Consider the following 26,527-nt stretch of genomic DNA (forward strand, 5'->3'; position numbering starts at 1 on the left):
CTATCGAGTCCCCTATCACAACTGCCCTCCTCTTCCTTGCCCTACCCTTCTGAGCTATTCAGGATGATTCTGGCTGATCTGCACTCTCATTTCCTCTACTGTGCCATTTCCCTGATCTTTCAAAAATTTACCTTCTTCTCTAAACAGTCATAATGATCTAGCCTCCACAACCCTCTGAGGTAGGGAATTCTAGAGGTACACTACTACTCTCAGTGAGACGAAGATCTATGCAACACACACAAAATGCTAGAGGATGTTTCGGGCCGAAACCCTTCGGTAGGGCTGGAGAAAAAAATGCTGAGGAGTAGTTTTAAAAGGGGGCGGGGGGGGGAGGGCAAAGAGAAACACAAGCTGATGGTAAAACCTGGAGGGGGAAGGAATGAAGTAAAGAGCTGGGAAGTTGATTGGTGAAAGAGACAGAGGGCCATGATAGAAAGAAAAGGGGGAGAGCACCAGAGGGAGGTGATGGGTTGGCAAGGAGATAAGATGAGAGAGGGAAAAGGGGATGGGAAATGGTGAAGTGGGGGGCATTACTGGAAGTTTGAGAAATCGATGTTCATGCCATCAGGTTGGAGGCTACCCAAATGGAATATAAGGTGTTGTTCCTGCAACCTGAGTGTGGCCTCATCACAACAGTAGAGGAGGCTATGGATGGATATATTGGAATTGGAATGGGAATGGGAACTGGAATTAAAATGGGTGGCCACTGGGAGATCCCACTTTTTCTGGCGGATGGAGCGTAGGTGCTTGGCTAAGCGGTCTCCCAATCTACATCGGGCTCACCAATATATAGGAGGCCACACCGGGAGCACCGCACACAGCAGATGACCCCAACAGACTCACAGGTGAAGTGTCACCTCACCTGGAAGGACTGTTTAGGGCCCTGAATGGTAGTGAAGGAGCAGGTGTAGGGGCAGGGGTAGCACTTGTCCCACTTGCAAGGATGGGTGCCAGGAAGGAGAACAATGGGGAGCGACAAATGGACAAGGGAGTCGCATAGGGAGTGGTCCCTGCAGAAAGTTTGGGGGGGGGGCGGGGGGGAGAGGGAAAGATGTGCTTGGTGATGGGATCCCATTGGAGGTGGCGTAAGTTTCAGAGAATTATGTGTTGGACGTGGAGGTGGTAGGTGAGGACAAGAGGAACCCTATCCCTGGTGAGGTGGTGGGAAGATGAGGTAAGAGCAGACGTATGTGAAATGGAAGAAGATCTATACACCTCAGTTTCTCATGATGGGTCCTGTTTGTGTGACATTGCACCCTCTTTTGAGATCCTTCTACTGGTGGAAATATCTTGACATCTATCCTGAATAAATCTGCTGCACACACAGATGTTTTCATACATGAGAAGCCCCAAATACAATCAAAATATTTTTGAATGTGCACTTGAGGTACCATGGCTTTGGACCCATAACTGGGCTTGCACTCCACTGTTATAATCTTTGATTTTATTTAATGTTTATGATATCCTCTATCTTAAGAGCCATTTGGTCTCTTTTGATTGCTGAGAGATGGAGCACCTTCAGTCATTGGGAGATATCGTTCCAACTCCTGGTCTTGAAGTATCATTTGATTGTTCCCTTATGATCTTACTTTATCAGCCCTAAGATGGGACAGGTTTAGAGCGGGGATTCCTAACCTGGGGCCCCCGGACTCCTTGCTTATTGGTGTAGGTCCATGGCATAAAAAAGGGTAGGGAACCCCTGGTTAAGAGGGATGTAGGCAAATGGGACTAGATTAGATGGATATCTTGGTCAGCATGGGTGAGTTGGGCTGAAGGGCTTGTTTTGTGCTGCAATTTGATATGACTTTATAACTGTGCACTCTGAATTTTAATTAAATTTTACTATAAATAGCACAGATGCTCAGCATCATTTTCAAGAAGAGAACCAAAGAGATTTCCAGTATAGGGAAAAGTAGAACAGTGTAAAATTAGATGCACAGTAAGATATTAATAGAATGAGGGTAAATTTCTTGAATTTCTTAAAACCGTTTTCAACGACTTCCAATTACCAGAAATGACAATCACTCTGTCCTTCTGTGTTATAAATTGTCTCTGTGCCCCTGTTCCTATTCTCTCATGTCACACACTGTGCCCCAGCCATGAGGTTTAAGGCTCAGTGTCTTTCCCCTTTCCTATCCAAAGTTCCTGTGCAGCTTCGGTTTCAGTTCTGTTTGAATTTTGGTTGTGTTTGTTTGATTACGAAATGTGTTTCAATACCGTTTCAAATCTGTTAGCAGCTAGTAGAATAATTTCTAACAATTCTTATAAGTTGCCTTGATCTCTATTCTTTTATGAAAACATAAAATCTCCCCTCTAGCTGTTAAATCGTGTTACTAACTTTCACCACTGAATTATGCAGCATGTGATTTGCCAAGAGGTAAATCCATGACCCCCAAGAAACTTACTCTTTTTGCAAAAACCAATGGCATTATAAGTATCAGAGCAGTGGTCTTTCATTCACAATCTCCTGCACTTCAGAATGGAGCTAGTTAAGGAATTCATTTGGGTAACAGGGAGATGGCATGGTCAGAGGAGCAAATCGCTAAGAGAAACTAAGCAACCTAGCTCGAAGAAGATGGTCAATTTGAGCTCAGAGCCAGTGGTCTGGTTGGGCGCTGGGCCCCTATTAAGTACACATTACATTTAGAAATTATTGTGAATATGTAATTTGAATTGCATGGATTTCTAGAGTTAATTGGGATTTTAAAAAAAGAATGAATGAAGTAATTCATTTGAATATTGTTGTTAACATCTATTTCTACCTCATCAAGATTTCTGACAGGGACGGTCTCAAATTTAGCCGAGAGACAGAAGCAGCCATGATAGTGGTGAAGAAAACATCATCTAATCTGACATCTGCCAGGATCGACCTTATGCAATGGGTTCGAGAACGTGGTCACAGCATAATCACTTCTTATACAAAGGCCTCCGTTGCTAATCAAATACGTTTAAGGCTTCAAGAAACTGGTAAGTGTTAAAGAATAGGTGTACTTTAGCAAAAGTTAAAGCTCAATTGTAATCTGAACATCTCAAATTCCACCAGCAATGAATATTCATTATATGCAAACAATGTATCAAATTGTCAGCCGGTGGTGTAGTGGCGTCCACACTGGTCTGCGAGGTGAGTGGTCCCAGGTTTGAATCCGGCCAGCTCCTTGCATGCTTTCAATCATTGCTGGGTTGAGAGTCGAGCTAGCAACTCTGCCTCGTAAAAAAAGAGACAAAAATGCTGAAGAAATGGCAGGGTTGCCGCCTGATTCACCACCAGGCGCGGACAGGAACAACGGTGTATCGGAGCATATTGTAAGGAATTAGATGCTATACCATTATCAAAACAGACTGCAGTAATTTCATCTAAAGGATGTCCTGTTTGAATGAAATAAATTCTTTTGCATCACTTGTAAGTAGTCAACACATTGAGTTACACAGCACAGAAAACTTGCTATTGAACTTTACCTTAAATCTATCGGCATTGATTTAGGACCATTTGTCTTTATACAAGCAGTGAATCAGTATGGACCATCCAAACACAAATAGGTAGAAGTGGCGTCGTTTTCTTGATCCCTACAAGTTCTTTCTTCAGTAGCATAGGCATTAATGAAGTGTTGGTATAAACATCCTTTAAATATTATTGTGCATCAACTCCTTATGAGTACTTAAAGGACGCCACAGTAGCTTAACGAATAGAGTGACGCTATTGCAGCTCGGGGCATTAGAGTTTGGAGATTATTTCTGACACCATCTGTAAGAAGTTTGTATCTTTCCCGCGAGCACGTGTGTTTCAAAAACATACTTTCCAAAGTTTCACAATCCAAAGGCATACCGGTTGGTAGATTAATTGCTCATTGTAAATTGTCCTGTGATTCAGCTAGAGTTAAATAAGTGAGTTAGTAGGTAGTGTGGCTCAATGGGCTGTAAGGGCCTGACTTGTGCTGTATCTCTAAATAAATAAAAAGGAGACCAGACTCACATTTACAAAGACCCAGGCCATGCATTGCATTATCCACAATTTTGGTAGCAACAGTTTAAAGCACATGTTTAAGCTACTGAGATACTTTTGAGGATGATGATGGTGGGGAATGCAGTGTGGGTATCATTGAAAGTAGTATAGTTGCCTGATCACTTTTCTAAGAGGCATCCTGGCACGCGCTACAAATTTCTGGATATTATCCAAGTCCCATTTCACTGTTGGAGCAGCTGTGAGTAGTACTGGAATCTGCATACTTCTCCAAATTGTGAAATGTGTTGGAGGTACTGAGTGGAAAATAAAGCATTCCCACACAGGGATACATGAGCTGACAAAGTAACTTCTGACCCATGGTTTTCTGCTGCTGACAAAAACCAGGCATTAGCAAGCTTCCAAGTATTAATTCAAGATTCAAGTTTATTTATCACGTGTACATTGAAACGTACAGTGAAATGAGTCAATTGGATTAACTACCAACACAACCGAGGGTGTGCTGGAGGCAGCCCGCAAGTGTCGCCACACATTCCAGCACCAGTATAGCATGCCCACAATCTCAGTAGATCAGCACAGAATCTGAATGAAGTAAAATTTTAAAATTTTATATATGTTCTGAAGAGGACGATGAGATAAATTAAGAAAATGGCTTCAACTGAAGTGGACTTGTGTCACCATCTGTTAGTGGATCAAAGTTAGTTGAACGTTCAATAGTTTATCATTATCCATTTAAGGAGTTATAAATTTTCCTTTTTTTGAAGTTGAAGATACGTAAAATTTGTGGTCTTTTTTTGAAACTGAAATGCTGGAAGTAATTCAGAAATTCTTAAGGGAGACAAGAGATGTGCTGCAGCTGCTAAGGGGGGATGTTTGCCATCTAAATCTCTGTGCAACAAATGGTGAAGTAACAGGTGCAGGAGCTACAAGAGGAAGAAAAGTCACTTCTAATGTGACAAAGTGAAAATATATCTTTGCATCTCATCGGGGAATCAACATGAAATTGACAAGAAGCAATGATGTGCTGTAACAAGTGTTGGACTGAATATAAGCGGCTGCTGAAAATGCTCAAAATTCTGTTGCCTATATACTAAAATTATGGGTCAACATGCTGTATTAATTTGTACGTCAAAAAAGTAGAGCCAAATGGTATATTACCTCTATTTTTTAAAAAATGGTCTTGTTCATCACTTTTCACTTATTTGTTCCAAAAATGTTTGCATTTCAGAAACTAGCTTACCTATGCCATTTGTATGTGTCTACGTTACCAAATGACACTTAGCACATAAACCAGAGGATGAAATTTTACTGCTGTGTTTTATTTCCCCACTTTCATTCTTCTTAACATGTTACCTAAGTTTACAGTTTTATTTCCTGTTGCTATTTTAACTCCATCAATAACTTTCCTTCACATTGCTATCTTTTGAAATGTGCATTCCATCTTTTTCTATTTAGTTTTGTTAAAGGCACGGCACAAATGTAATGTGGATGGTGGGAAGTGTGCCTTTTCTCTATGTCAAAAATGAAGTAATACAGCAGACACAAACACGAGGAAATCTGCAGGTGTTGGAATTTCAAGCAACACACATAAAAGTTGCTGGTGAACACAGCAGGTCAGGCAGCATCTCTAGGAAGAGGTACAGTCGACGTTTCGGGCCAAGACCCTTCGTCAGGACTAACTGAAAGAAGAGCTAGTAAGAGATTTGAAAGGGGGAGGGGGAGGGGGAGATCCGAAATGACAGGAGAAGACAGGAGGGGGAGGGATGGAGCCAAGAGCTGGGCAGTTGATTGGCACAAGGGATATGAGAGGATCATGGGACAGGAGGCCTAGGGAGAAAGAAAAGGGTGGGGGGGGGGAAGCCCAGAGGATGGGCAAGGGGTATAGTGAGAGGGACAGAACCTTGCCCATCCTCTGGGCTTTTGCCCCCCTCCCCCCTTTTCTTTCTCCCTAGGCCTCCTGTCCCATGATCCTCTCATATCCCTTGTGCCAATCAACTGTCCAGCTCTTGGCTCCATCCCTCCACCTCCTATCTTCTCCTATCATTTCAGATCTCCCCCTCCCCCTCCCACTTTCAAATCTCTTACTGGCTCTTCTTTCAGTTAGTCCTGACGAAGGGTCTCGGCCCGAAACGTCGACTGTACCTCTTCCTACTAATACAGTAGACACATTTCTTTGTAACTCTACTATGAGTTAAGCTGTCAAATGAACCAGATGAGTAGGGGAAGGAATTGTAACTTAAGAACGGAAGGAACAACCACAACTCCTGACAAACACTTTTCTTATGAAGGGAAAAGGCAGCATTGAACACTTTCTCTTTGCTGGAAGGGAGAATATTGTGCTCCCACTGTATTTCTGAAGTGAATCAACGGCTAGAATCATTGCAATAAGTGATGAGACTGCTCAAGCCACAGTATACTGTGATAATCATAATTTTGACCCAATAATGAAGTAAGACGGACAATACAGATCAAGATCAGACCTGCCAAAGGGTCTCGGCCCGAAACGTCGACTGTAATTTTTTTCCATAGGTGCTGTCTCGCCTGCTGAGTTCCTCCAGCATATTGTGTGTGTTGCTTGGATTTCCAGCATCTGCAGATTTTCTCTTGTTCAGGATCAGACCACATATGCTTTGGAAAGCATTTGGAAGTGATAATGTTGCAATACCTATGCACTTTTGATCTAAGTAGTAGAAGCCCCAGCTTCAAAAGACTTTATCAAACAAACCTTGATGAAAGCATTCAAAAGCTTATAAAAAAAATGTACTCCACCATAAAATGTAAATTTTAGTAGCAGATGATCCATAAGGGACCAATAAGACTAGTTAACTCAAGGCAATTCTGCTTGTAAATATTCCAGTTTTCGGGGCACAGTTCACTATTAACAGAACTGGTTTCCTCAGCACTATATACCTTGCACGGTATTTTGACCCAAGGGAATTGTCCATAGGGATCATGTCATTTTGAGGTCCAGATAATGGAGCAGTTTGCACCAACCACAGGTTCTCTGAACAAAAATAGTCCAGTTGCCCCATTGATGTCAACCAGCAGAATGTATTGTAACAGAAAATAAAATAAAAGTTTAAATACCAGATTGTACATGTTAATCATTTGAAAGCTATTATAACATTAAAGCATTGTGTTTATTAAATGATCTTACAGATTGTCTTTTGTCTCGTCATTCCTGGATGGTTCTACTGATGCACAGAACTTGCAATTTTTTACTTTCTTACTTAAGGGAATGGTGGTAAATATCATTATGGATGCAATATCAATCTTCAAAAGTAGCACTGAATTATAGATGTGGTTGATGTAGTAATATTGACATTTTTACATTTAAGTTTCAATCCCCGCTTTTTAATCAACTCAATTGCTTGGCCTTTCTCTGGAGACTGAGTCGGTCAGTTTAGCCAAACAATTTAGGGAGAGGAACTAGTAAATCCTACTCATTGCAACTGATAAGTTCCTGAAATCACTATTGGTCTAATTCATGGAAAATTCCTTGTACTCAATCTAAGGGTCGGATCGTGAAGGGCTAACTTAAAAAAGGAGAAAGAATAAAGAGAAAATTCACGACTCCAATTTGAAAATACCTAATTATTCATGGAATGTTTGGAAGCTGATGTGGACTGAGTTATGATGTAAAATAATTTAAATGTTGAATTTTTTTCAATCTCAATCTGAATACTGTTGTTGAGGCAAGCCCACATAGATTCATTCAGTCTACCAGAAAACCCAATGCTTGAGAATGTTGCTATTGTTCAGATTGCACTTTTGCAGTATGTAATACATTGTAATAATACAGTAATACTATTGTTCCTCTTTCAGACCATGATATTAAATAGTATAATAGTGTTGTGTTCAACTGTTTAGAGTTTTTGACATTAGGATTTGAGAGCCTTTTGAAAATTTGAATTTGAGCTGTTGAAGACAGAAGAGCTGAAACTAATCCTGACCTATAGAACAGTCTATACATTACCAAACTGTTTGATAGTTTGCAATAAAATTAAATACAACAAATCAGTATTGATGTAATTGTAACTCAGGAGTACGCCTGATCTAAGTGAAACACACACACAAAATGCTAGAGTCGGGCAGCATCTATGGAGAGGAATAAACTCCTTTTCCCCACCTTCTTTTTCTAGCTTCCGTCCCTTCCTTTCCAGTCCTCATGAAGGGTCACTGCCTGAAATGGCAACTGCTTATTCCTCTTCATACATGCTGCTTGACCTGATAGGTTCCTCCAGCATTTTGTGTGTGTGTGTGTTACTCTGGATTTCCAGTATCTAAAGAATATCTTGCACTTTATTTTCTTCTAAGTGAAAACTTGTTTTAAGTCTTGTACTCTTTAAAACAGAAGTATTGACAATTTCCTGTTTTTCCATCACTTAGATGAAGAAGAGGTAGATTCCTTCCTTCCACCAGAGCTTTCTATTCTTAGAGAGCCATTATGGTCACCTGAACAGGCCTTGCCTGGTGTGAAAGAAAAACTTTGGTTTCCATTTCCCTTTGACCAAGGCAGGTTGGATACAGCTCACAAGTTGCCGCAGATATCATCAGATAGTGCATTTAAAAAACTAATGAGAAATGGATTCCCTGAACCAGAAGAAATTCAAACCATTGATAATGTGGCCCTATTTGTTCAATGTGAGGATGAAAGAATGATAGCTGCAATTGAAAAGAGCAGCTTGCAGGTTTGTTTAATTCCAGTATGTGCTGCAACAACTCTAATAATTTGTGATCTTTGTGAATTAATATATCTGCAGTGCTAATGATGCAAAACCTAAAAGCCCTTATTAGTTATAAATAAATTGGTTTGTTACATGTATGAAGGTACAGTGAAAAACCTGTCTTGCACGCTGTCCATGCAGGTCATTTCATTACAACAGTGCATTGAGGTAGTATAAGATTATATTTACAGAGTAAGTGCAGCGCAGGTAGACAATAAGGTGAAAGGCCATAACAAGCTAGATCATGAGGTCAGGTCTTATAGTATAGGTCTGACTCAGTTCATTTCTGGCTAAAGACACAGCAGTACTTGAGTCTTCTGTGGCCGTAAAGGAGATTTGAAGGAAATTGTAACAGGCCACTTCGAAAGTAAAAATGGGCAGAATCAACATGGATTTATGAAAAGAAAAGGTGTTTGAAAAATTTGTTATTCTTCTCAGATTGTGATTTGCAATCAAGGTTATCCACCATGGTCCTTTGGTTGAGGTTGTAGGACTAAGCAAACAGCTTTATACTCTCTTAAGTTTTGGAAAATGAGTATTTAAAATTCTTATATAGTGTGATGCAGGGTTGATGCTTTTTGCCGCTTAAGATGTCCAGAATATGGGGTCACAGTCTCAAAATAAGGCTCAACTATTTAAGCATGAGAAGAAATTGATCAATCTTATAGAATTCTGCACCCAGGAGAACTGTGCCATCTCTGCCAGTGAGTTTATTCAAGAAAGAGGTGGATAGACTTTTGGATATTAGGGGAATCAAGTGAATTTGAGTTGATGGAAAGGAGACACTGAGCAAAGATAGCCATGATTTTATTGAATGGTGGAGAAGGTGTAAAGTGTTGAATAAGCTTTACTGTGTCTGTTTCTTGTATTCTTAATCTGAAGGTAATTCAACAAAAGAACTGCACCTTCAAATAAAATGTTTAAATGTATTTGCAATGCATGGGTAGTATTTGAAAGAATCACTGTTGTTTTCCATGACATTGTGATTGAAAGATATTTGGCCTTTGTTTGAAAGAAAATGCTCGCTTTTTTTCTAATTTAAGGGGACATGTTAGTTTTAGGAACGATCATTTAAAAAATAATTTAAATGATTTAATTTAGTTGACGCTTGGAATGCGCTGCCTGGGGTGGTGGTAGAGGACAATACATTAGGTACTTTTAAGAGACATTTAGATGGATTTGAGAAAATGGGAGGGTATGCTTAAGGGATTAGTTTAGATGGTCATTTGATTATTTATTTGGTTCAGCACAATGTAGTGGGCCGAAGGGCCTGTTCCTATATTGTACTGTTCTGTTCTAAATGACACAGTTTATTCTGCCATGTACAGATCTTGTACATGGCCATGAATGAACCAAAATTGACAACCTGCAATCATGTTAGGAATCTCATCATCCACAGTATTATACTAGACTCCTGCCATTGCTATTAAAATCTGTTTTAATTGCATCGCCTTGAGAACGTAACTTGTACCGAACAGATGTGTTACATTTTACTATGTCTTCTGATCCTTCCCTATACAGGATGACACATCTGCAGTAATGCAGATTTCTTTACTAGATCCAAATTGTAAAGCAAAAGTAAATGCCACGCATTACATTTTGGAATCTTCAGTCACTGACTGTGACACGACCAGGTATCCATCTGTGGATGGTTCCATCATCTATTTGAATTCGGTACGTAAAACAATTGATAAGCTGCCTTTTTTAAACTAGCTGTGAAAGATCAAAGCAGAATTTTTTTGTCCTGTCCACCAGCTGATTGTTAGCTCTTGTCAATGATTTTTGAAGTTGAAAGTTATGCTTTGGGCAAGATTAGTGCTTGAAAATTGAATAGCACGATTTAGGCATGCCATTGTCAATAGATCTTCCACTAGCAATAGATCTTTCCATCATTACTTACTGTGGATGAGTCTATAAATTAAAAGAAGGGTTGAGCTGGCATATTAGTTAGAGGGTTTAGCATTTGGAGATTGGAAGGAAGTCAGTCTGACAAGTGAAAGATTGAGGACGTAGTTAGCAGTCATTTCTGGTAATAGGTCATTGAAAAGCCCATGGGAAAAACCAGGAAAGCATATTCTTCAAAGAAGGCCCATCTGAGGCAAAATCTTTGTACTAGACTCCATAGGCCCTAGCCAGTTACTTTATAACTAATGCTGTAGCAGGCATTGTAAATATTATGTAGGCCTGTTTCTGCATGTACAGCTTTAGCTGTCAACAGGTGATGCACCCACAAAGGAGAGGCCAGTAAATCTGTATGTCATTGTATGCTGCTATGCAAGTCTGTGCTCTTCCATGTATTACTATGTCAACCCCTGGACATGGTAACACATTTGTATAATACTTCATACTTTTCACATTTCTCCTTTTAACATTTTATTTCCAAGTAAATTTCAATTACTTAGGGGACCAAAGCGTGGTATCAGTGCAAACATATTTCTGGTAATTTGTTTTTCAGATCCATGCTTTGTATTTCAATCAAACATATCGTTTTACTGATTACAAATTATTTATTAGAGTAATATATTTTTAGATTATTTTTTATAACACAAAAATATAAAAGGAAAAGTTTATCTTCCAAAAAACAGATTTATTGTGTTTTTTCTTGCTTTTCCATGTGCTTTTCTCATTATTTGTTAATCTTACAAAAGGAGTTGATGAAATGTGATTCAGAGCAACTTAGTTCTAGAAGGGACACGATGACAAATTTAAAAGTTCCACTGAATGAATTAGTTCTTTTTTCTGACCCAACCATTATTTTGTTACCTTGTTACCTGGTAGAGCTGTTCTTTTTCTTCTTTCATGCTTATGCTCAGCTTAGAAAGCTTAAAATGTCAGACCATGAAAAGCAGATTCAAATGATGACAAATGCAAGAGATTCTGCAGATGCTGGAAATCTTGATCATTGTACACAAAATGCTGCAGGAACTCAGCAAGTCAGACACCATCTATGGAAGAGAATAAACAAACACTCAATGTTTCGACCTGAGATCCTTCATCAAGACCCATCAGATGGAATGGCATTGTATTTGGGAGGGAGATTCCTTAGGAGAGCAGAAAAAGATAAAGAAAAAGAGGAAAATTATACTTTTATAAAATTCTACACTAACAGTGGTTCATGAGATTTCTCTTCATGGTGGAGAAGGAATGTAGGCAGAAAATAGGAGGTAAAATTAAGATAAATTCACATGGAGGTGTGGATAGAAACAAAGGAATCTTCCAAAAATGCAATGTTCCAGTGCGTGGTAAGGCAAGGCAGTTAAAAGAGAAAGTTACTAAGGATGGCAGAGGAGAAATGATGTATAGCTGCTGATGGAGAGAGCATGGAATAGTGATAGGTAGCACTGTGCGAAAGAGCTAATCAGAGATTAGGAAATATTATTCCTATTGTTTTAATCATGACCAATGAGCTTTGCAGATCAAGTATATCAAAAAAAATAAATTTAAATATTCTTAAATGTTTCCCTCACTGATAGATTGTGATGCAGGTAGAATCCTCTGTTGAAGGAAGTGGATGGCAGAGTGATAATGAAGAGTCGGGAGATAATGGCTTCCCTGGAGATGGTGATGACCCAGTTGGAGGCAAACCGAGGACCATTCTGGTATGCTATGCAGCTTGCATATTGTTTTTCCATTCACATTTGTGTATGTAGAATGAGTTAGACTTCATAAAAGAGATGATACAAAGGTTGGAAGTACTGTAGAATGTCGTCAGAGACAAGTGTGTAGTGATACACCTTGGAAGATCAAACTTGAAGACTGAGTACAAGGTTAAAGGCAGGGTTCTTAGCAGTGTGGAGGAACAGAGAGATGTTGGGATGCAAGTCCATAAATCGCTCTAAGTTGACATGCAAGTTGATAGGGTGATTAAGAAAGTGTATGATTTAATCCTCCTCCTTTGGTAGGAGGATTAAGTTCAAGAAATGTGAGGTAAGATTGCAGCTCAATAACACTCTAACTAGACCACTCTTGGAGTGTTGTTTTCCTCTTCTACCAAAGTGCGTGACCATACACTTCCCAGTGCTGTATTCCATCTGCCACTTCTTTGTCCCTTCTCCTAATCTGCCTAAGTCCTTCTGTACCCTCTTTACTTCCTTAAAACTACCTGCCTCACCACCTATCTTCGTATCATCAACAAACTTTGCAACAAAGCCATCAATTCCATCATCCAAGTCATTGATATATAAAGTAAAAAGAATTTTAATGTTCTTGGATTAGATTTGACTGTACGTGTGATAAATACATCTGAATTGGGAATGAGAATACTAATAGATTCGGCATTGAAAAAGATCGTGTCATAATACATGTAGAGAGTTGCATTAGTGACCAGGACCCTACCCTCCCCACACTACCTATGGAAACTGGATGATGATGCAGCCATTGCGACCAGCACTTGGTGGAGTGAGCCAGTGAGAGAATGTGCAGAAGATGGCCTTGAGAGCTGGTGTCAGGAGGATAGCGGTGAGGTGTACAGCCTCTCAACATCAGGAAGCAGGGCTCAGGGCTGCTCTTGGCTTACCAAGATAGTGCAGGTGTTAACTGGGAACTGGGAGTATCAGCTGCCATTATCATTGTGCAGCTCTCCTCAACCTGTGGATTTCTTTGTTATCACAGGCTTAAAAGCCAGTGTGCATTGTTGAGTTTGTTATTGTGGTGGAGTCTCAAGGCTGGAGAGAGCTGTGTTGTCCAAAGAGTGGATGTTACACCACTTTTCATCACATCCCGCATACTACAAAAGTGGGTAGGAGAAAGTGTGGAATCCAGACTGTCTATAGACCTGTGCAACAATGGCCTACATTCACTACAGTTCTGCGCCCCACACCTCTGTACTGAGTGGATGCAACTCTGGCCTCTTCCTGCCCAACACTAGCTCTCACAGGCAGCCACAGACCATCGCTTCAGTGGTTCACTCCACACCAAGCCATGCAGTGATGAAATATTATTTCAATGGTGTGGAAACACTATGTTCTAAGCATACCAGCAGCCAGCTTATGGGTGTATTTTTCCATGTACAGAGGGGTACGCATTGTGTACTCTTTCAAGCCTACCACAAAGCTCCCTACTAAGTGCAGAGGTTGTCATGGATGCTTGAGACCCCACACCACCAGGGTACACCACTAGGTAATGAATGTATAATCCATCTTCACAGACACAGACAGCCATCTTCTTTGATGCATTAGACTTTCTTTCTAAGGGAGGAAGCCTTAACAAGAAGAGCCCACTTGCCAAATGGAACCCATTCATAGGCAAAGAAGGCCTACTCAGAGTTGAAGGAAGATTAAAGAAGGTATTGAGTGTTAGGACTCCTGGACAAGGCTGCAATATAACTCAGCATTCTGTTGGGTAGTACTAAGCAGAGAGCCTGTGCCCTAGAACTCTTAGGAAGAGTTTAATTGATGTTCGCAATCACAACAGCTCTCTTAATAATAATTCACTTCTTGTTTCAGTTTAACTGTACGTACAAGACAGCAAGCAAGAAATCAGAACTGCCTTCACGTCCTCATTTCCCTTCTGTGACACAAATCAACAATGCAACTTTGAATATGGAGCTGTATAACACAGACTTGTTCCACACTCCCTCGCAAGGAGTGCACACCGTTTCAGAAAATCGCCCTTTATATGTTGAGGTAATGGCCTTGGCCAGCTTGCAAATGAAGAATTGTGCAATCTGTGCTTTTAGCAGAATTATTTTTTGGCAGTTATGCATGCAGAAGAACATGTGGTTAGCTTGTGGTTTATCAGTCTTTGGTATGACCGGGAAAATTTCAGCCCAAAAGTGATACTGAAGTTTGACAAAAGTGGTTATTCTCATGACACAATGACCATAATTTCATTCTGGTGGATAATACTACTTATAAAACCAGGAACTTTAATAATATTACATCAGTCTCTCTTAAGTACTCACTTTATGCCTGAATTATATTCATACTTATTTAAGGTCCTGTTGGTGTGAGATTCACATTTCAATAAACAGCATTAGAATACACTGTGATCATCTTCAGCAGGCTTTTATGCATGTAATCTCCAGAGCAGCCTGGTATTTTGCAACACACACAAAATGCTGGAGGAGCTCAGCAGGTCAGGCAGCATCTATGGAAAAGAGTATTGTTGACATTTTGGGCAGAAATGTTGACTGTTTACTCTTTTCCATAGATGCTGCCTGGCCTGCTGAGTTCCTCCAGCATTTTGTGTGTTGCATGGATTTCCAGCATCTGCAGATTTTCTCTTGTTTGTGATTGGTATTTTGCACCAGTGTTTATGTCCTGAAAAACAAACATAAGTTGCTGAGTTTTCCGATGCTGAATGACCTGTTGAAAATGTTGTGTTAAAGTGTCTACCTCATTCTCACTCACTGCTTTCTGCAATATTCCACACAAAAGTAACTAAGAGTTAATTTAATCCAAGAAATTTAAACCACAAACCAACCAGATGTTCACTCAGATCCTTGCAGCCCTGCCAAGAATTAAATGGGAATTTAAATGTACTTGCCTACTTCTTTCTGTGTGATTTTGTAGATAAATTGCAAGTTACTTTTAAAAAGTTGAAGTAAGTGAAATAAGAACGGATTGATGGAAACATTAATTAGGGCATATATTATCTGTGGAAAGAGTTAATATTTCAAGTCAAACACCTTTTGTCAAAACTGGGAAGAAGAGAAGGCACGTTAGTTTTAAGTTGCAGGAAAGGTGAAGGAGAGATGGATAGGCCAAAGGGAATTTCTCTGATGGGTGCTAGGGAATAGGTAGTTGATATCATCTGGTTGGTGGGCATTAGATCAGTTCAAAAGTGAGAAGCAATGGAATGTAAAAAGAAATTTAGGGCTGTAGGACATGCTCTGAAGGTCAGCCTGTGCTCATCAGGGGAGAGAGAGAGAGAGAGAGAAAAACTCTTTTTCTATTCCCTATTCTAGTTGCTCTCTCACCCATTCTTTTCTTCTTTTCGCCATCATTATCTGCATATCACTACCTATTGGTTCCCACCTTCTTCTATTTCTTCCATGATCCATTGTCTTCTCCTATTGTATTCCTTCTTCTTCAACCGTTTACCTGTCTGCCAATCACCTCCCAGCTTCTTATTTCATTCCCCCCTCCCCATCCACCCACCTTTCCCTTCACCTGATCTCACCTATCACCTGTCAGTTTGTATTCCTTCTCCCCCACCTTCTTATTCTGGCTTCCTCCCTCTTATTTTCTTGATGAAGGATTTTGGCCCAAAACGTTGACTTTCTATTCTCCTCTATAGATGCTGCCTGGCCTGCTGAGTTCCTCCATTTTGTGTCTGGTGCATAAAACTGAGGCAGTTTTATAGATGGATAATTTTACAACTGAAATGGTCAGTTCTGATGCAAGCAGAAAAAGAGAGTAACTTGAAGTTATAGAAGTCAGTATTGAGCCTGGAAGGCTGCAACATGCCCAGGTGGAAGATGAGGTGCTATTCTTCAAACTTGTTTGGGTCTTGTTGCTGTGCAGTGGTCAAATTAAAGTGGCAGGCAACTGGAAGATCGGGGTCACACCCACAGATTGAAATCAGATATCCCACAAAATGGTCACCCAGTCTCCATTTCCTCCCTCCAAAGTCGAAGAGATCACATTGGTCTCCCAAACACTTTCTTGTTTTGTACAAACTGTATATAATTCAGGTGTTGGTAAGCTGGGGAGGGCTTGTACTCTCAATACATAATTCTCATAACCTTCTTTCCCCATGGATGCTGCCTGACCTGCTGCGTTTCTCCAGCATTTTGTGTGTGTTGTTCTGGATTTCCAGCATCTGCAGAATCTCTTGGGTTTAGCTTCTTTCTCAAGTTAGATAGTAGTATTAATAGGTGCTCCTCATTCAAGTTACAAATAGAAATTTCTTGGTTGTCTGTTGACTCACTTGATTCCTACTTATAGTGAAAACTAAATTAATTCAAAATAATTTCATGATTCAGCAAGATCACATACAGCATCTTAATCAAAATCACCCAGTCAATAATACCAAATCAATGTCGAAATGCACCTCTGCCCAACCAGAGGCATCTCTTGAAGTAACACACACAAAATGCTGGAGGAATTCTGCAGGCCAGGCAGCATCTATAGGAAAGAGTAAGTTGACGTTTCGGGCCAAGACCCTTCAGCAGGACTGGAGGAAAAAAGTTGAGGATTATAGTTAAAAGGTGGGATGGAGGGGAGGGAGAAACACAGGGTGATAGGTGAAACTGGGAGGGGGCGTGGTGAAGTAAAGAGCTGGGAAGTTGATTGGTGAAAGAGATACAGAGCTGGAGAAGGGGGAGTCTGATAAGAGAGGACAAGGGCCATGGAAGAAAGAAAAGTGGGGGAGGAACACCAGAGGGAGGCAATGGGCGGGCAAGGAGATAAGGTTAGAGAGGGAAAAAGAGATGGGGAATGGTGAAGGATGTTGTTCCTCCAGCCTGAGTGTGGTCTCATCACAATAGTGGAGGAGATCATGGATAGACATAGCTCTTGGTCAGTTTGCTTACCAGTTCTTTTGTCACAATGTCAGGTGGGAGCTTCACATCAGCCACATTATTCTGCCAAGCTAAAAATAGGTACAAAAATTAATGCAGAAGTAATTTTCCAAATTACACTTGATACAAATCTGTTTCCATTCCCCTTATTTTGGTTCTTTGCATAGTGTTATTTTTTTTGTTTTTCTACAGTGTGGAAGACTAATATAACCTGTATTCCATTGCAAAGACACTCAAGAGTATTCACTTGATGAAAATAAATTTGTACTGCAATAAAGTAAAATATAATTAAGGGTGAAAAAACTTTTTCATAAGGTTTTTCTTTCCCCTTTACAGCTGATTTAATGTGATGTTATATATTTTAATGAGAATTTTAATGAGCTTTCCTCTTCTTGCTCCTTGGGTGTAGGTCTCTATAACTAAATCTAACCCAGATATAAGTTTTGTCATCCAAACCTGCTACATTTCTCCATCATCGGACTCTGCTGCTGCTTCAGACTATGCCATCATTGAAAACATTTGTCCAAAGGAAGAGTCTGTGACCTTCTACAGTTCGCAGAAGCTCGATTTCCTTAATGCAGAGATGGAAAAAAAGAGATTCAGCTTTATCTTTAAGCCAGTCTATAACATGTCCTTGGTTTTCCTTCATTGTGAAATTATGTTATGCAATAAAAAGGACGATGGTAGCCAAGGATTTCCTAATCTTCCCAAGGTTTGTTTTTATAATCAATAGAACGTAGTCTGAGTTTAAGATGTTAAAAAGTAATAAATACCAAAAAGTTGCATTGCAAGAATTATTTTTTATTAGCTGTGTTTCTTTAATGTGCTATAATAGTCATATTTCTCATCCATGATAAAAGCTGTTAGAACATTAATCCAGTTATGAATAACACAACATACAGACTCTGCCTAAACAAAAAAAAATGCTGTAGATTTGCCGAAGGCTAAAATATTTAATTTGAATCACCAGAGTGATTATGTATCTCCTGACAATTCCAAACATGTATCGTAAGTTCTGCAGTGTCATAATTAAGTTTGGGTATATGCGTGTGTGTTACCTTTTGAGAAAGTTATCAAACTTGTTTTGTACAATTGTGATCTAATGGGTTATCTATTCTACCACCATGTGTGCAGTTAGTCTATTGGTAAACATGAATACAAATTTAAATTGGTGGCATGTAAACATTTGAGATTGATCATTGGCATATCCTGTTATTCATTGGCAGCAAATTTACTTGTGCAAAAATTCCAGTGATAAAAGCATTCAAATCATTGGTTACTAAAATGTTATCAGTATTTGCAATTGCTGATAACATGAGACATGATAACCATCAGGTTTGCTTGTTTTTGACCATGTATTGCTATATTTATCTCGTGCTGCAGTGTATTCCTCCTGATGAAGCTTGCGTTGATGTGAATTTCCAATTAATAATGGCTATGGCAAGAAACAGGCAATCATTTACAAAGCCACTGGCAGTTGTTTCTGGAAGAATAACTCTGCCCAACCCACAAGGTTAGTCACCATAAAAAGCCTGACTTTGGTTTATGTGTGCCTTGGTTTGCATAATTGATGATCCACATTGGTTTATGAGATTAACGATGGCCTTCCTCCAGTTTAGGCTAACTGGCATCCCAGACTCCCTTTGGGCAATTTGGTCAGTACGGGCAAGTTGGACCAAAGGGCCTGGTACGTCCTTTCAGAAACTCTGAAATTCCTGCCCTCAACCCTCCAATCTCTCCATATCCCCTTTCATTCCTTAAATCAATCTCTGACAAAACCTCCTGTGACTCAAACAACAGGAATTCTGCAGATGCTGGAAATTCAAGCAACACATATCAAAGTTGCTGGTGAACGCAGCAGGCCAGGCAGCATCTCTAGGAAGAGGTACAGTCGACGTTTCAGGCTGAGACCCTTCGTCAGGTCTCGGCCTGAAACGTCGACTGTACCTCTTCCTAGAGATGCTGCCTGGCCTGCTGCGTTCACCAGCAACTTTGATGTGTGTTGCTCCTGTGACTCAGTCAGATTTAGCCTGATTTTGATCCTGTTATTAAAGAGGCCGCGTAAATTCTAGTTTTGTTGTTGTGGTAGGCATTTTCCAGCATATAGCAGAGGATAAAAGGTTCAGAACTATAAAAATTGCAATGTTCAGGAAATGTTATGTTTCAAATATGCTTCTGTTTAGACTGAAGGTAATTTTTACATTATTAAAGCATAAGGAAAATGGTTTTATGTAGTTACTCTTATCAGCTTTAACCTACAACAGTCTTCCTTTGGTCAAATACATCAATGTGACTGAATAATTTTTAGTTTGTTTATTCAGTTAGTCTTCAAATGATCTAATTTTATATAAATATAGAGCATAAAACATAGAAGAGTACAGCACAAGAACGGGCCACTCATCCTACAATGGTGTGCCAAACCAGCTAAAAACCAAATCAGAAACATCAAACACTAATCCCTCCCACTTAGACAATGTTTATATCCCTCCATCTTCCTTACATCCATGTGCCTATCTAAATGTCTCTTAAAAGCCTCTAATATATTTGCCTCTACCACCATACCAGCCATCCATGACTCACTGAGTAAAAACTTATCCCTTCCATCCCCCTTAAACTTACCCCCTTTCACCTTCAATGCATGCCTTCTGGTATTAGACGTTTCAACCCTGGGAAACGGATACTCCCTGTCTACTCTATCTATGCCTATCATAATCTTATAAACCTCTTATCAGATCTCTCCTCAGCCTCTGGCACTCCAGAGAAAACAGCCCAAGTTTATCCAGCCTCTCATGATAGCACATGCCCTCAAAAGTAGGCAGCATCCTGGTAAACCTGTTCTGCACCCTTTCCAAAGCCCCAACATCCTTCCTATAGTGGGGCGACCAATACTCCAGATGCACCCTAACCAGAGTTTTATAGAATTACAACATAAGCTCTTGACTTTTGAACTCAGTGTCTCAATTAATAAAATAAAGCATTCTATAAGCCTTCTTAACCACCTTATCGACCTACGTAGCCACTTTCAAGGAGCTATGAAATGGGATCCTAAGATCTCTCTGCTCAGCAACACTGTTAAGGATCTTTCCCTTAACAGTGTACTGTCTCCTTGCATTTGCCCTACCAAGGTGCATTTATCTGGGTTAAACTCCATCTGCCATTTCTCTGCCCATATCTGCAACTGATCTATATCGCACTGTATTCTTTGTCAGTGTTCTACACTATCCACAAAACTCCACCAATCTTGTTAACCCACAAACTTATGAACCCACCCATCTACATTTTCATCCAGGTCATTTGTATACATCACAAACTGCAGAGGTCCCAGCACAGATCCCTGCAGAACACCACTAATTACAGAGCTCCAGCTTAAATAAGCTCCTTCAACCACTACCCTCTGTCTTCCATGCGCAAGCCGGTTCTGAATCCAAACAGCCAATTCGCTGCAGAATTTAGATTGTCCGAACTTTGAAATGGCTTCACCTATTTTCTGACTACATTAACAGAAACAACTTGCATGCTATAACATCCATAGTAACAGCACATTCCAAGAGCAAGAAGAAAGCAATGCAAAACTTCTGAGGATTTTAAAAGATGGCAGAGAATTAGAAAAGCATAAGGGCTTTAGGATGATGTTCCAGATGTGAATGCTAAAGTGACTGAAGAGAACAGGGAAATTGAAGGCAGAAGGTAACAGTTCAGGACACAGTATAGTGCTTAAGAAGATTGTAGAGGGTGGTAGACTGGAGGAAGTGCAGAGATTTGTGAAGAAATTGTAAGTTTTACAGTGAATGTAAAAGGACAGTTTGGGTTTTGATACTATAGATAAGAATTCAGATAATTTGGATGTCAAAGAGCAATGTTTAACAGTAAAGTCATTTGGGTGTGTGTTGGTTATTAAACTATTTAGAAGTGTATAAGACTAAAAAGTATTGAATAATGGAAGGCCAGCAAAGAAACCATTAATTTAATTGATGTAGAATGACAAGGTTTCACTGATAATGTGGCTTTTGACCTAGAACACAGGCTTGAAATTTGGGTCAGAGTACACCAAGCCATCAAGGTTACATTGTCTACATTGAGTCAGTTTTCAGAGAGAGCGCTGGAATTATGGGCAGATGAACAGGGCTCCTTGCATGAGGCTGTAAATAATGCCTTTATCTGGAAGGATTAAATATAATTGTGACATATGCTTGATTTGAATACAGGAGATCAGTGCAGTTAAGGGTTGGCTCAGAAGTAGAGTTGGGTAGCACCAGTTTGACACATGCATGGAAGATAATCCTGTTTGGAAAAGGAATGTGTTATAATGGGAGCTGGTGATAAATAATAGCCTTTAGTTAATGGTACGGCCTCAGAATACAAGGACGTCCCTTTAGAACAGAGATGAGGAAAAATTTCTTCAGCCAGAGGATAGTGAATCTATGGAATTCATTGTCACAGATGGTTGTGGAGGCCAAATCATTGAGTGTATTAAAGCAGAGGTTGATCAGTTCTTGATTAGTTAAGGCATCAAAAATTAAGGGGAGAAGGCAGGGGATTGGGGTTGAGAGGGAAAATAAATCAGCAATGATTGAATGGAGGAGCAGACTCGATAGGCTGAGTGGCCTAATTCTGCTCCTATGTCTTACGGTGTATGTAAGGAAGGCTTATCGTTAGTAGAAATTTGATGGCTACATCAATGTAGTTAAATGCAACTTTATAGATCTGAAGCTGGGGTATTTGCGAGGGAGATTAATATGATCAGCCATTTAAGGTACTTTGGAGGGGTTGAAGATAGTCAAGGGGTTATGACATACCATGTCATTTGTTAAGAGTTTGGTGCATGGTCACTGGTGACCATTGTTGAACCTGTTACTACAGAGAAGTTTCTGAGCTGGGGAGAGTTGTGCCGGCAAAGAAAGGAAGAGAAAGCAACTCTCATCCCATCAAACAGGGAGTATCAAGAAAAACAGAAGGATCTGGATGGTCCGTCAACACAGAGGACTGTTGCCAGTCCCTGATGATGCTCCTCTTGTGTTCATCAGGCTCTCATTGAGCTCCACCCTTCTCGTTGTACCGATCTCTGTTCTGAGTAGCCTCATTGCTCACCAAGATAATAGCTCCCTCTCCTGACCAATTCGTGGCTGAGGTGGCACAGGGCAGGGTGGTGGATTCAGTCCATTGCTGGCACAACAAGACACTGCCTGAGCAGATGTCTTTGTTAAAGCACTGGGGAGAAATACAGGGTGACCAAAAGCCCTGTAACAGATCAGCAGTCTGCAGGCTAGAACTAAGCAGAGCACCAGTATGGAATTGTTCACAAGGAAAATGAATGAACCATTGTTTTATGCCTTGGCAGAAATTTGAAGTTTGCTTTCTAGTGTAGATTTGTTTATTAAATTGCATTTGGATCTATTAGAATGCGGTAGCATAGCATCCTTTACTTAAAAGGATCATCGAATAGAAGGATGATCTAACCGTATATACATATGCATGCTATTATTTAAATCTGCTCCATAAAAAATGGTGTTTTAGATAACTAAGAATAGTTAGAGAAAAATCTATAAAAGACTTTAAACAAAAGTTATGAACTGGATATTTATCTTGTTGGCAAAGCCATAAATTGACTGCGACTGGAGGTCTAATTTAGAATAATTCGTATTGTTTTTGCCTAGTCACTCTGATCACAGAGCCAGGCCACTTCCATCAATGATTTCTTTTTCCCAACCTTCAGTCAGCCGCTGATCCATTCATGATGTTTCCCTATCCCTGCTACATCCTATGTGATTATTCATAAGACCATGAGATGTAGGAGTAAAATCAGGCCATTTCTTCATTGCTGATCTAATTTTCCTCTCAGCCCTAATCTCCTGACTTCTCATATCCCTTCATACCCTGACTAATATAGAACCTATCAACCTCTGCCTTAAATATAACCAATGACTTGGCGTCCACAGTCACCTGTGGCAACATATTCCACAGATTCACCACACTCTGGCTAAAGAAATTCCTCCTCATCTCCATTCTGAAAGGATGCCCCTCTGTTCTGAGGTTGAGACCTCTGGTCTTAGAATCCCCCACCAGAGGAAACCAGCTGACACAAAGCACCACCCCTTCCCTTGTCCCCACATCTCTCAATACCTTACTGCCTCTACTTTGGTCGGTACCTATTATAGATTATATGCAGTTTTATTGAAATAAGCAATAGGAAGGACAATACAATTTTCTTCACTTCTGCCACAAACTCTGTAACTATGCATTAACACTACTCCCTTAATAGTCTGATGCAGACTATTTACAACAATTGGCATCATCTCAGGAGAAAGCAACTGATGAGGTCTACTTGGCACTCGCTTTTCAAATCTTTCCTCACTCGCCTTCCACATCCAATCCTCCAAAACTCTGAAGACATTGATGCAGCCTGGGAAAACAGGATGGTCATCTGGATTAAATAACCACACCCCTTTATAAACAACATGTTTTCATAGCATATGGACTTTGTTTATCTGCTCTTTTATGAGAGAAACAAGCTGTACTTATATGGGAAACATTTGCTAAATTATTTACTTGTGTTTGTTCTACTTGGACAGTAAGAAGGAGGCAGAAATGGAAGTCTTAAATTCATTTTGCTCTCTTTTGATTGTACGGTGTGTGATGGCATATGTTTTTGAACACTGTTAATAAATATATGTGCCTAAGACTTTTGCACAATACTGTACATTAAAAGCCATGTCTTTTTTAAAAAAATTATTTGAGGTACTGCAAGGAGTAGGCCTGCCCAGCCATTCGAGCTGCACCATCAAACAACTTTCGATTTAATCCTAGCCTAAACATGGGACAATTTTAAATGACCAGTGAACCTACCTGGTAAAGGAAACTGGAGCACCTGGAAGAACCCCACATGGTCACAGGGAGAACATACAAACTCCCCACAGAGAGTGGTGGGAATTGAACCCGGGTAACTGGTACTGCAAAGCGTTGTGCTAAAAACTACGCTGCTGTATCACCCCATTTTGCATATTGTTTCTACAGATCAAATCATCATACAGTGCATTGAGGTAGAATAAGATAAAACAATGCAGAATAAAGCTACCAGAAAAGTTCAGTGAGGTAACTGATAAAGTACAAGATCATGACAAGGTACGTCATAAGGCCAAGAGTCCATCTCATTGTACAAGAGGTCCATTCAAGAGTCTAGTGGGATAGAGGCTGTCCTTGTGCCTGGTACATACTTTTATATCTCCTGCCTGGTGGGAGAGAATGTCCGAGGTAGGTGAGGTCAGCAAGTATTGATAGAGTGGATCAGAAGAGCATTGTGATTTTGATAACTTTGGATAAATTTCCTTCTTGAGGATGCAAGAGCAGTGGGGAAAATACTTAAAATGAAAATATTTAATGCAAACCTTGTTCTGCAACGCACACAAAATGCTGGAGGAACTCAGCAGGTCAGGCAGCATCTATGGAGAAGAGTTAAACAGTCGGTATTTTGGGCCAAAACCCTTCTTTGTTCTGCATAAGTGATGATGTTAAAAAATGAGGAGAAGCAACAAGAGCGAAAACACACTATACTACCTAAAATGCAATGAAGGATTATGGTTAACTGCAGAGTTAAATCAAAACCTCTATTTACCAACCCCACCCCTCCCATTTTTCTTCAGCCAAGAGAGAGAATGGGTAGCTTCTTCCAGGCATCTGTCAAAGCCATCCTGTAAGTGAGTGATATATTTAGGCAATAGAAATGTAGATCTGCTAGGGAGCACCATATATGCACACCAGTGTGCAACTGAGTCACGTTCTTCACTGTGATTATAGAAATATATGTTCTAATATTTTATTAAATCTTGTTAGGTTGTCTTGTATGATGTCAGGCCAAATACAAATAATGTAATGCATATTTTTGCCTTTGTTTTCTTTGTAGAAAAATTTGATGTCCCACCTAATGCAGAGAAACCTCGGCCTTGTAAGTTAAATTATTAAATATTATTTTAGCTGTACAATTGTCATGCTTATTAATTTTTTTTAGTGATAGGACAATCAAGCAGATAGTACACAAAAATGGTTCTGGGGTAGATGATCAGCCATAATCTTAGTGGATAATGGAACAAGCATAATGACTGATCCGGCTTCTATATTTCATGCACTTAGTGGCTTTCAAGCATTGTGTCCATTCGCTCCAACTGCCACAAGCAGGACTTCTCAGTGGCCAAATTTTAATTCTAATTCCCATTTCCGTTACGAGATGAGGCCACCCTCAGGGTGGAGGAGCAGCACCTTATATTCCGTCTGGATACCCTCCAACCTGATGATATGAATATTGATTTCTTCCGGTAAACAAATTCAACCCCGCACCCCCCATTCTGACATTTTCTGACCTTTTACTACTTCTCACCTGGCTGGTTCAAGCTGCCAGGAAGGCAACGGTAACTAAAATAACCATGCATTACAATGGTGGTGTGCAGAAGAGCATCTCTGAACCTTGAAGTGGATGGGGCTGCAGCAGCAGAAGACCATGGCAGGTTCCACTCCAGCACCTAACACAGTGGCCACAGAGTGTATTTTAGCTGCTTGGGATTCTTGGACAAAACTGGCTAATGACAAGTTTATTCTCATTTGCACAAGTACACGTATACAGAGGCACAACGAAAAACCTTGTTGTAGCAGCCTCGCTCCCTCAGAGTTGTTTTCATACATTCTTTCTGATCCATTCTCTTTTGAACAGTGACTTTGTATATAATGTATTTTTGGTTTAGAAACTAGGAAACAGTTGAATTCTGTGGACTAATTCCCCTTTCTATTCAGTCTCACCCTGTCTCTAGACTCAGAAATACGAAAGAGTGTGCAAATGAAAGCATTAATTCACAACCATTTCTTTGTTTTGCTAATTAACATAGCAGCTGTATTTCAAGCCACAACTTTGCATGTACTCAGCAGCCAAAGTTAGTTAATGTTGTCAGCAGAAATATTGTGGCAGGTTTAGATCAAAGTGACATCCATCCCCAAAAGCTCACCAAAGTTTTGTACGTGAAGGGAAAGCAGAAAGAATGTGGTAGTTATATGTGAACACTGATCTCTTTGTCTGGGGCTAACAATTGGATCAGATGCCACATCTGAAGCTTCTTTCCTGTGGCTGTCCGGCTTCTCAACAAAACTAACTCAGGTGTAATATTCTAATTATCCCACATGGCATCCTTTAAATTGTCTGACCTGCTGTCCTTGTTCTGTTGATAATTATTGACTCTGTTCACACATTCACATTTATTTGTCTGATTATTGACATCTGCACATGTAATCATTCTGCTAATAGTTGATTGCTCATGGCTGTGTGTAGTACTGTCTTGGAAATTATTAGTTGCTATTGTGTTGTCTGTTATGGTATTGTCCTGTGTTTCATGCTTGGCA

The 26,527-nt window shown here is 40.0% G+C and overlaps 1 protein-coding gene and 1 long non-coding RNA gene across 5 annotated transcripts in view; one reads left to right on the forward strand and one right to left on the reverse strand.

The window, feature by feature from the left end:
- Positions 1-26,527, forward strand: part of tgfbr3 (transforming growth factor, beta receptor III) — a 165,064-nt gene that overhangs the window by 116,178 nt on the left and 22,359 nt on the right. For all 3 annotated transcript variants that reach the window (XM_063064667.1, XM_063064666.1, XM_063064668.1), the window contains exons 8-15: positions 2,772-2,967; positions 8,348-8,649; positions 10,207-10,359; positions 12,159-12,284; positions 14,130-14,309; positions 17,559-17,861; positions 18,533-18,662; positions 25,047-25,088. In XM_063064667.1, the coding sequence (XP_062920737.1) occupies positions 2,772-2,967; positions 8,348-8,649; positions 10,207-10,359; positions 12,159-12,284; positions 14,130-14,309; positions 17,559-17,861; positions 18,533-18,662; positions 25,047-25,088 (1,432 nt within the window). The remainder of the gene's footprint in view (positions 1-2,771; positions 2,968-8,347; positions 8,650-10,206; positions 10,360-12,158; positions 12,285-14,129; positions 14,310-17,558; positions 17,862-18,532; positions 18,663-25,046; positions 25,089-26,527) is intronic.
- The window catches only part of LOC134355024 (uncharacterized), a 101,979-nt gene continuing 85,835 nt past the window's right edge, over positions 10,384-26,527 (reverse strand). Inside the window, exons 1-3 of one of the 2 annotated variants that reach the window (XR_010019950.1) lie at positions 17,606-17,723; positions 17,162-17,220; positions 10,384-11,630 (exon numbers count right to left, since the gene is read on the reverse strand). This is a non-coding gene — a long non-coding RNA (uncharacterized LOC134355024). Of the gene's footprint in view, positions 11,631-17,161; positions 17,221-17,605; positions 17,724-26,527 lie in introns of those variants that run through there. The other variant, XR_010019951.1, reaches the window with a different exon arrangement.

Source organism: Mobula hypostoma, chromosome 12, assembly GCF_963921235.1.
Source record: "Mobula hypostoma chromosome 12, sMobHyp1.1, whole genome shotgun sequence".
In the NCBI taxonomy this organism is placed as follows: Eukaryota; Metazoa; Chordata; class Chondrichthyes; order Myliobatiformes; family Myliobatidae; genus Mobula; species Mobula hypostoma.